Genomic DNA, 11123 nt, shown 5'->3' with positions numbered 1-11123 from the left:
AGTATGGACTATCATATATTGCTGGAAAGCCTAGGATGTCTACTTTCCAACGCCGTTGAGAGCGCGCCAATTGGGCTTCTGTAGCTCCAGAAAATCTACTTCGAGTGCAGGGAGGTCAGAATCCAACAGCATCTGCAGTCCTTTTCAGTCTCTGAATCAGATTTTTGCTCAGGTCCCTCAATTTCAGCCAGAAAATACCTGAAATCACAGAAAAACACACAAACTCATAGTAAAGTCCAGAAAAGTGAATTTTAACTAAAAACTAATAAAAATATACTAAAAACTAACTAGATCATACTAAAAACATACTAAAAACAATGCCAAAAAGCGTATAAATTATCCGCTCATCAAGCACCTCAGATTTTCTCCATTAATCCTCAGCCACCACCACTGCCAGTAACTTTTTATCAACCAACGGCATACCTCACTGCTCCATCCTCCTCACTGAGTAAAGCTTCATGGATTGGGGACTCTTGTGCAAGCCATCACTTAACACCAGATCCTACAAACCTCCTCTCTTCTTCGGCAAATAACACAGCTTCAGAACAAGTCTTTGTAGATAATGGTATAGGTATAGCAATCAAGATTTCAGGTTCTTCTATTCTATATGATAAATATGCTAATGTCATATTTCGTTTAAAGAATTTGCTACATGTTCCTCAAATTTCACAAAATTTGCTAAGTGTATATAGGTTTGTTACTGAAAATGGGATCTTCTTTAAATTTTGGCCTGATTATTGTATTATTCGTGATCAGGCTACCAGGGATTATCTCCTACAAGGCATAGCTAGGAATGGAATTTATTCCTTTGACAATCTCAAAATTCCTAAGCCTCTACCTTTGAAATCTGCCTTAAGCTGCATTTCTAACTTTCAAAATTTTGCTACTTGTAATTCTACTGTACCTAGCCATTTAGATACTAGTTCATCAATTTTTAGTGCTTTCAATACAAAGTGTAATGAGAATAATAACATAGTTTTCTGGCACAAATGGCTTGGCCATTGTGCAATGAAAACAGTCTATACAGTGATGAATAAATGTTCAATTCTTGTTTTACATTCTGCATCTTATTTACAATATATGTATGAAATCTGTCCCTTGGCTAAGACGCATCGAGTGCATTTTGATAAAACTGAAACTATGTATAATGAAACATTACAATGTGTCTTTACTGATCTTTGGAAACCAGCCCTTTGTGACTTCAAGACAAGGCTTTAAATACTATGCTTGTTTTGTGGATGGCTTTTCTAAATTTACTTTTTTTTTCTGTTACAGAATAAGTCTCAAACATTATTAGCATTTGAAAATTGCAAGAAATTGATGGAAAAACATACTGGTCATCATATTAAAGCATTATAAACAGATAAGGAAGGTGAGTTTATGTCCAAGGCTTTTGTTAATTTGCTTGCTAATGAAGGTATTCAACATAGAATGTCATGCCCTTATACACATCACCAACAAGGTAGTCTGGAAAGGAAGCATAGACGTATCACAGAAATGAGACTTTCCCTCTTAGCATCAGTATCTCTACCAATGCAATTTTAGGATGATGCCTTTATTACCACTGTTTACATCATTAATAGGTTACCAACAACAGTCCTTGACAACAAAAGTTCCTATGAAATTCTATTTAATCAATCACCAGATTTTGGTTTCTTTAAAGTTTTTGGATGTGCATGTTTTCCCTTCTTAAGACGACATAGGAATCTTAAGTTTGATTACAAGTCCGAGATGTGTCTATTTCTTGGTTATGATTCCAATCATAAAGGGTATAAGTGTCTAGCCAAAGATGGCAAAGTTTATCTTACAAGATATGTGACTTTTATTGAAAATTTATTTCCTTACCATTCAATGTTTTATAATTCTACATCCACACACTCTTTAGATATACCAGATCAAAATCCAGAGCCTATATTATTTGAAATAAATCCAGCATCAACACCAATCACTGATACACAGACCTTTACACCACATACTTCTTTAACAATTTTAGACTCATCAGATACTACACCTCCTTCTAGTAGTACTTTCACAAATCCCTCTCCCTCACACACATTAGCCAGTACATCTTTGCCCCAAACTGATACTCTTATCCCTATAAGTGTAGCAGACACATGCTTACCACCCATCATACCTACAAATACACATTTTATTATTACAAGAGCCAAATCAAGCATACACAAACCCAGTGCTCTTTCGACTTAGGTTGCTAATCTTGTTCACATTATTTCAACAATAGTTAAGCAAGCTCTTACCTGTTTTCATTGGAAGAGAGTAATGGATGCTGAGATACAATCACTTCAGAAGTGTAATACATGGACTCTTACTGAACCTCCATTGAATGCAACAGACATTGGAAGTAAATGGGTATTTACCATCAAGAAAAACCAAAAAGGTGATATTCTCAAGTACAAAGCTAGGCTAGTTGGAAAGGGATTCCATAAAAAAGAAGGAGTGGATTATGCAGAAATTTATTCACCAGTGGTTAGGCCAACCACAATGAGAGTTATTTTTACCATTGCAATTTCATTGGAATGGCCACTACGACAGTTTGACTTCGATAATGCCTTTTTGAATGGCAAGCTCGAAGAGACTGTTTACATGGCTCAACCCCAGGGATATATTCATACCAATAATACTTTAGTTTGTAAACGCAACAAAATCATATGTGGTTTGAAACAAGCACCTTGAGCTTGGTTCAAGACTTTGGCAGAAACTCTTTACAATTTTGGTTTCAAAAATACAAAATCTGATGTCTTATTATTTGTTAGAAAAGATTATGCTAATGTTACTTATCTCTTAGTTTATGTGGATGATATAATTGTTACAGGTAACAATTCGAGAGAAATTGAGTCTTTGATAGCTCAATTGAATAATAAATTCTCTTTGAAAGATCTTGGTAGGTTCAACTCTTCTAGGCCTTGAAGCTACATATCTTCCTCACGGAGACATGATATCTCAGACAAAGTATGCTAGAGAGTTGATATCCAAATTTGGAATGGCCAATTCTGATCTAAATTATTACCAACTCCAATGGCTACTGATTCAAAGCTCTACACCAATGATGCAGAACCATTTGATAATCCAACGAAATATAGATCTATAGTTGAAAGTTTGCAGTATTTAACAATGACTAGACTCGATATTACATTTGTTGTAAATCATGTGTCTCAATTTATTTACAATTCAACTCTTTAACACTGGAAAATGTCAAGAGAATACTTAGATATGTGCAAGGTACAGTGGATAATGGAATTGTGTTTACTAAGTCTGCTGAGTTTAGGATTTTTAGGTTTGCAGATGCTGATTGGAGAGGAGATCTCGATGATCAAAAGTCGATCACTGGATTCTGCATCTATTTGGGTAATAATCTTATCTCCTGGAAGAGTAACAAGCAAACTAAAGTCAGTAGGAGCAGCACAGAGGCAGAATATCGATCTATGTATGAAGCTCAAACTGAAATCATCTCAATACAACAACTTCTGGGTGAATTACATATTCCTCAGCCTACTCCACCTACTCTATACTATGACAATCAGAGTGCATGTCTTCTTGCTACCAATCCTATACTTCATAGTAGATGTAAACATTTGGAGCTGGACTTTCACTTCCTTAGAGACATGGTAAATCAAAAATCACTTTATGTAATGCATATTCTTTCTCCAGATTAAGTTACAGATTGCTTGACTAAGCCACTGTCCCAGCATTTATTTGGCATATTCAAACGTAAGCTGAGAGTATTTCAGAATCCATACCTCAATTTGAGGAGTTATTAAGGAAAAAGAGAAAAAGTTAATTGCGTAGAATTAACATAATTTAGTTCTTATATACTCTCTAGTTCTCTCTTTTTTTCACTATCACAGTTCTCTCTTTTTTTCACTATCACAGTTTTTTCTTACTCTATGATGCTTTCTTTTTAAGTGTCCTTTTGTATCCTTTATCATTAATCATTAATTTAAGAAGACTATTAAAAAAAATAAAGCAACAAAGTTATTCGTTGTTCCAATATATCACCTTTTTTCTATGTTGTCTGTTTTATTTGTAATTTTATTATACATTTTATAAATTAATTAATCAATTAATTGATATAATGAATTACAATCAATTGATTAATATAAATTATAATAAATTATGTAATATTTAAATATTTAATTAAATTTATTAGTTGATATAATTAATTTATTATAATAAATTAAATTTAATAAGTTAAAAAATATAAATTAAAAAATATTCTAAAAAATATACCACATTATTAATTCTATTATTCAATGCAAAAAATCTGATTTTAATATAATATAATATAATGGATAGATAAATTTCTATATTCTGTCACATAATTTTTAAAGAACTTACTACTTTTTTTTTGTTTTAGGGAATATTATTATTACTACAAAATTTTTGTAATAAAAGGGAAAGCTATTTCTCTATTTTGACGTAAAATTGTTATTATTTTAAAATTTATATTTGATGCGATGATCTTATTTTAATTTAATTATTTTATATTATAAAACATATTACCACCTTTTTTTATTGATTTTAATTTTCGGAACCAAAGATCTTTTTATGGATAAGATTTTTATTATGAAATGATTCTTTTTAATTGCCTTTTTTAAAAGATTTTTTGAAAAGGTATAAATTATTTTACATTTGAATGTAGTATTATTTTTTAAATTTATGTTTTTTTGTACATGAAAAAAAAAAGAATAATATTATGCATACAATTTTTTCTCTCAATCAAATCTAATTAAATTAATCTAAAATTAATAAAAATTAGTATCATCATTCTTATTCATGCACTCACCCAAATTTTATTATTTAACATAATTTTTAAAAAAATTATACGCGTAGCATTTCTCAAAAAAAAAAATATAGATTTTTAATGAGAAAAATAAAAAATGAACTTACATGAGAGCAAGAAGAGCAAATCTAGGTCAAATAACTATATCTGGATAATTAGGATTTAAAATTTTTGAGAAGTCACATGACCAATTAAAAAAGATATATATACTTTTTTTTGTTCTGTCTTGGCTATATTTGTAGAAACTCTAAATTTGTTTCTCTCACCAAATACTTTATTTTTACCCATAATTTTTATATAGAAAATTAATAATTGCACTATTTATTTACTTATTTACTATTTCCATTTCGGTGTTTCTATGTTTCACAACAAAATTTAAAATTCTTACTTTACATTTGATTATAACCGTTTAAATATGTTCTTCTTATATTATACACTTTTTTTAACTATTTTGAGAAAATTAATAAATATAGAAGGAAAAAAAAAATTACTAGTGGTATATAAGAATAAGAAATTCTCCAATAATAATAGTATCCGAGCAAGTACATACTAAAAAATCCCAAAACATCTTTTCTAACATGAAAGATAAATCTAAATCTAAAGAAGAAAACTAAACCTCCTGATTAAAGAATAAAGATGATTGAACACAAAGCGCAGTATAGCACGTGACCCAGTCTTCCAAAGTCCCAACCGTGCCTTTTGCTAACCGTGCACCTTCTGCCTATTGATTTTTCCTTTAGCCTTTCCTACTTTTTACTCTTTCGCCTATTAAACAAAAAATTAAAAGGGTAAGCTACCCAAAAAGGAAAAAAAAAACTCTAAAACATACGATGGAAAAAATAAACTTATCGAAAAAATAAAAAATATACAAAAATAAATAGTTATTAAATATATATTTTTTAAAGAAATTTAAAAATTAAATTTTAATACAATTTTTTGTAAATATTATTAAAAATATAAAATTTTTTCATCCTTAAAATTTGATAATTTTATGTGAACTAATTTTTTTAAAAATTCTTTTATCATGAATAATAAAGTTTTTTTAAAAAAATAAAAAATTCTTAAGATCAAATTTTGCTAATTTTTTGCTTATATCTTCTAAATGGTTATTTCAATATCACTACAAAAATTTCAATTAAATGAATAAATTATTTATTAATCATAAGTTTTTTGTTATCTATAAAAATATAATATTTATTAATTAATTTTATTATGTTTTAATATTATTTAAAAATTTATTTATTGTTCGTATTTTAAATGGTTAGTATGGTAGATTGGTAGTAATATAAATTTTTTGATTTGATAGTTTCTCAAATTTAAATAATATAAACTGTTTTTTATGTTTTAAAGAGTAACAGAATACCGGAAATCAGAAATAAGAAGAGCACGGTGAAGAGAGATAGAAAATAAAATAAAATAAAGGGAGGAAGAAAGCGAGCGATAGCGACACAGAGAGAGGGGGGTATCTGCGATTTTTTGGATACTTTTTTGAAGTTGCAGGTTTTGGAGCATCGTGTCGGGGCAAGGGTTCAGAATTGGAAATATATATTTTAGATCAACCTCTCTGATACTAACTGATTATCAAAGCAAAAAATAAAGATTTAATTATCCTTAAATTAACATAATTTGAGTCACATACGATTTTATTTTTCATCGTATTAATTAATTATTTTATTCTAAAAGATTTTTCATATATTTTCCCTTTATTTTCTAATTTTATATATATATATATATATATATATATATATATATATATATATATATGAGAGGATCAAAGGAGATGTGTGGGGTGTGCTATTGAGATCCCTGTGGGGTTTACATACATAGAAGAGAAAAAACCAGGCACACATATAAATACATATATTCACAGGTTTGTTACTTTTCAACAAGTAAGAACGCCACATTCATCAAAGGCCTTATTTTTGTGGTGGTAGCAGCATATCACGAATTCTCAGAACCTGCAATGGGTAGGTGTTCTTGTCCTCTCTTCGTTTGTGGTTTCCTGCTTTCTCGTGCTTTGGTCTTAGATTCATCCTTCGTTTTTATTGTTTTATTTTTTATTTTTAAATTGTCCGCAATTAAGTGGGAACAACATATTCCCTGGATTCATGGTTTCTGAGGGTTAAAATGTTTCATCTCCCTAGTCCTGGTGGCCCCTTTCCTCCTTAGTCTCTCTGGCTATTGCAATTTGCAAGCTGTTATATTGTTGTTTTGTTTCATTGGCTTAAATAGGATTCGTTGCTCTGTGATTCCTTCTTTTTATCACATTAACAGCTAAGCAACACACAGCAAAAATACACCCCACCACACAGACCCTTATTCGTACCCCCAACCACTTTTTTTTCCCTTTTCTTTTCTTCCTTACTCGGTTATTCTTTTTTAACCCACCCTTATTCACTCTCTATTCTTCTCTTTCTCTTTCTCTTTCTCTTTCTCATACACATGCTCTGTGTTTTGTGCAAGGGATTATTCCTAAGGAGGTTCTCCTCTTCATTCATTATCATCAAATTTTTTACATGAATTTTTTATTATTTTATTATTCTTCATTATTTCTACCGTTTTTCCTCTCTTCTAATTTTTTTATTTTTTGTCTGTCTTTATAGCTTATATTTCTGAGGCCAACATGAATTTCTGTTCTCACTACATGGATGATGAATATGAGAAACTGTTCCGAAGACTCAACCCCCCCAGGTATCAATTTTTCTCGTTCCCCATTCCAATGAATCGATTCTCTCATTTTAGGTGAAAAAGAAAAATGGAAAAGGGTAAAAATTTGAATGATTCCACTCTCATATATCTGCTGTAATCTTGTCAGAGTTGTCATTGATAATGAATCCGGCAAGAGCGCCACTGTTATAAGGGTATGCATCCTTTTTGTTTGTTGTCTTAATTTTCTTCCATTATGTGCATGTTTGGGCGTCATTATTTTGTTAAAAAAAGATCTTTTTTCAATGAAAAAAGATCTTTTTTTTATTTTTTAACGTGTTTGGCAAATTTCTAGTAGTAAAAGTAAAAGCACTAGTAAAATCAAAAAAAAGATCTTTTTTGAGAAGCTGTAATTTACATTTTTTTTAAAAGATCTTTTTTTCTTAAAAAAAAAGATGTTTTTCATGTAATAAATAAACAAAAAAGTACTTTTATATTGTTATACCCAAACATAATTGATAGATAAAAAGACCTTTTTACATGAGATATCCAAACATAAAATTACTTTTACTTCTCTATAAGATCTTTTAAAAAAAGATAACTCGAAAAAAGATCTTTTCTTAGAAGCTCACCCAAACAAGCCCTATAATCATCGTCATCATTTATTATTAATTGTTTGTTCAATGATGATGTTCCTTTTATTGTGCAGGTTGATAGTGCAAACAAGCATGGAATTCTTCTCGAAGTTGTACAAATCCTCACTGATCTGAACCTCATCATAACCAAAGCTTACATTTCTTCTGATGGTGGATGGTTCATGGATGGTAATACATTTAATCTGACCTAATTGTATGTTCTGATTTTACTGAATCACAATAATTGTTTGGGGGAAAATGTTTAACATGTCTGTTTTTTTATTATTCTTCTATGCCAGTTTTTAATGTCACTGACCAAGATGGAAACAAAGTTACAGATGAAGCTATTTTGGAATACATTGAAAAGGTGTGTCTCAATTTGGTGATTTCTTAAATTCCTTCTCTGCTTATGAATGTAGTCTTGGTGTTTTTGTTGCAATTTTTTTTGTGTTGCTTTAATTTAATTTGATTTTTGTGCAGTCTCTTGGTCCCGAATCATGTGTTTCATCTCCCATGAGGTCCGTTGGGGTGAAGCAAACAGTGGACCACACCACAATAGAGCTTATGGGGAGTGATAGGCCGGGGCTGCTCTCCGAAGTGAGCGCCGTCCTCACCAACTTAAAGTGCAACATTGTGAGTACAGAGGTGTGGACTCACAACACCCGTGCGGCCGCTGTGATGCATGTAACCGATGATGAGACAGGCTCTTCAATCACCGATCTGAAGAAGCTGTCTCTGATCAAGGAGCTTCTTTGCAATGTGCTTGGTGGTGGAAACAGAAAAAGGGTTGCCAAGACTGTTGTTACTGATGAAGTCACAACGCATACCGACAGGAGGCTTCACCAGATGATGTTTGATGACAGGGATTACGAGCGAGTTAGTGACGACGAATTTGACGAGAAGCAGAGGCCGAATGTGAATGTTGTGAATTGGTCTGATAAAGATTATTCGGTTGTTACCATTCAGTGTAAGGATAGGCCGAAGCTTCTATTCGACACAGTTTGCACTTTGACAGATATGCAGTACGTGGTTTTTCATGCGAACGTCAATGCCGAGGGGCCAGAAGCATATCAGGTATAAGGCATTTTCAAAGCCATGAATTCCTTTTGTTTTTTTCTGGTTGGTCTTTTGACGACATTGGTTAAAATTTTTTGTTGATTTTGCATGTGTAGGAATATTACATAAGGCATATAGATGGGTCACCTGTAAAATCAGATGCAGAAAGACAAAGGGTGATACAATGTCTTGAAGCTGCAATTGAAAGAAGAGTATCTGAGGTGAGGGACTTTTATGCTACTGAATCTGTGATTTTTTAACTCTGTTATTGCTTTGAAATCTGCAATTTGGTTGTGTATTTTTTTTTAATATGTATGTGCATAATTAGAGTAAACAAGCTTTTGAGAAACTTTTACATGTCAATTAGTTATTCATGAATATTTACTTGGACATTTATATTGATGGTGCAAAAATGTGATCTATTCATAAACTTTACTCTGAAAATATATGGTGAATATGACTTATTGGTGTCATGTAAAATGGACCTTTATAGTTGGGAGTTACTTCGACTGTAATTGTCATCTCTCACCGCCAACTTGTTTTTTCTGATTGTGGCCTATAATTCAATCACCAATAAATAAATAAATAAAAAGACTAATTCAACTTGGTTCTTTTTCTTGTGGTTAACAATTTGTCCTTGATTGAGGAGCAGCCACAATCTTTTTGACGGCTTTGAAAAAAATGTCAATTTTTATTTTTTATTTTTAGTGACAGTTTCTTGTATCCTGCTGTCCTTTTATTGTAGTGACTATTATCTGTTGCTATTATTTTTCCTTGCGGCTTGTTATTTAGTCCAGAGATCTTTTCCCCTTTGAATAGTCTTTTCTTTATTTATTCAAATGCCCATTAGGTAGATTTGGTTTGTTTCTCTATCAACCACTGCTTTGTTTGGTTTGGCCTCTTATTCACAAAGACTAACGATTTTTTATTCTGTTTCAAAATTTAGGGTTTGAAGTTAGAACTCTGCACAACTGATAGAATCGGACTTCTTTCTGATGTCACGCGTATCTTTCGAGAGAACAGCCTCACTGTTACAAGGGCAGAAGTGACCACGAAAGGAGGCAAAGCTGTTAACACGTTCTATGTGCGTGGCGCCTCCGGTTGCACAGTTGATTCTAAGACCATAGAATCAATTCGGCAAGCAATAGGGAACACTATCCTTAAAGTTAAGGGCACCCCTGAAGAATCTGTTCCTCAGGATTCCCCTACAAGATCTCTCTTTGGTGGTCTTTTCAAGTCCAGATCCTTTGTTAATTTCGGATTGGTCAAGTCTTATTCCTGAGAAAAGAGTATATATTCTCTCTCGCTCTCATTGTACAGTGAAAGTTCTTGAGGTGCCAAAAAAAGGCCTTACCCCAAATGAAGTGTGACTTTAGTTTTAAGGTTTAGGATATTAGGATCATTAGAATATCTTAAAAAGGTTGAACCTTAGGGAGAGTAGCTTGTAATTCTCAACTCCTCTTCTGCTTTTAGTTTTAGTTTGTCATTGTGATTCTCTCCATTCAAGAGTTGGAGTGTTGGAATCACAGAGAACCTTAGTCAATTAAAAGCTTGAAACTAGTTTCAACCTTCATCATGTACATATATTTTCTCATTTACTAATTTAATTTTCTAGAAGCATTTAATGATTCTCATATTTGTTTAGTTAATAGTTAATACTATGTTACTTTTGGAGTAATACTATATTCTCTTTGCATATCTTTGTGCATGCTCCGTAAAACTAGAATGAAAGTGCAAATCAAATTGAAAACGGCAATTATAGCTTAAATGCATAAACATTACCGGACTTAGAGTATCTCCTCTCAGTATTCTGTTTGGTACAAAATGGAAGACAGGAATTGAAATTTAATCTGCATAAAGGGTAAAATTGAAATTAATTAGTTGAAATGAAAGTATTTTAGGTATAAAATATTATTAAAGTTTTAGTCTTCATCTCTAAAAATTTCAGTCCCCTGTGTCCCTATTTTTTGGAGGTACTGAAATACTGA

The 11123-nt window shown here is 31.6% G+C and overlaps 1 protein-coding gene across 4 annotated transcripts; it reads left to right on the top strand.

Moving 5' to 3' along the window:
• Positions 1-6564: 6564 nt before the first annotated feature.
• On the top strand, positions 6565-10755 carry LOC112801677 (ACT domain-containing protein ACR4). 4 transcript variants are annotated; one of them, XM_072237306.1, is made up of 8 exons: positions 6565-6765; positions 7402-7489; positions 7614-7659; positions 8154-8268; positions 8418-8446; positions 8560-9153; positions 9252-9356; positions 10082-10755. In XM_072237306.1, the coding sequence occupies exons 1-8, from the start codon at positions 6762-6764 to the stop codon at positions 10415-10417; spliced, it is 1317 nt and encodes a 438-aa protein (XP_072093407.1). In that variant the 5' UTR covers positions 6565-6761; the 3' UTR covers positions 10418-10755. The 4 variants fall into 4 exon arrangements, with proteins under 4 accessions (XP_072093407.1, XP_025700344.1, XP_072093408.1 ...); XM_025844559.3 differs by having other exon boundaries at positions 6567-6765; positions 8379-8446; XM_072237307.1 differs by having other exon boundaries at positions 6762-7278.
• Positions 10756-11123: the final 368 nt, after the last annotated feature.

This window comes from Arachis hypogaea, chromosome 5, assembly GCF_003086295.3.
Source record: "Arachis hypogaea cultivar Tifrunner chromosome 5, arahy.Tifrunner.gnm2.J5K5, whole genome shotgun sequence".
Taxonomy (NCBI): Eukaryota; Viridiplantae; Streptophyta; class Magnoliopsida; order Fabales; family Fabaceae; genus Arachis; species Arachis hypogaea.
The sequence above is the reverse complement of the archived record's forward strand: the minus strand, read 5'-3'. Positions and strand labels throughout refer to the sequence as shown.

Coding starts and splice junctions, on each gene's coding strand:
- LOC112801677 (XM_025844559.3), top strand. Junction 8,269..8,378: donor TGGTGGATGGTTCATGGATG/GTAATACATTTA, acceptor CTTCTATGCCAG/TTTTTAATGTCACTGACCAA. Junction 8,447..8,559: donor TTTTGGAATACATTGAAAAG/GTGTGTCTCAAT, acceptor ATTTTTGTGCAG/TCTCTTGGTCCCGAATCATG.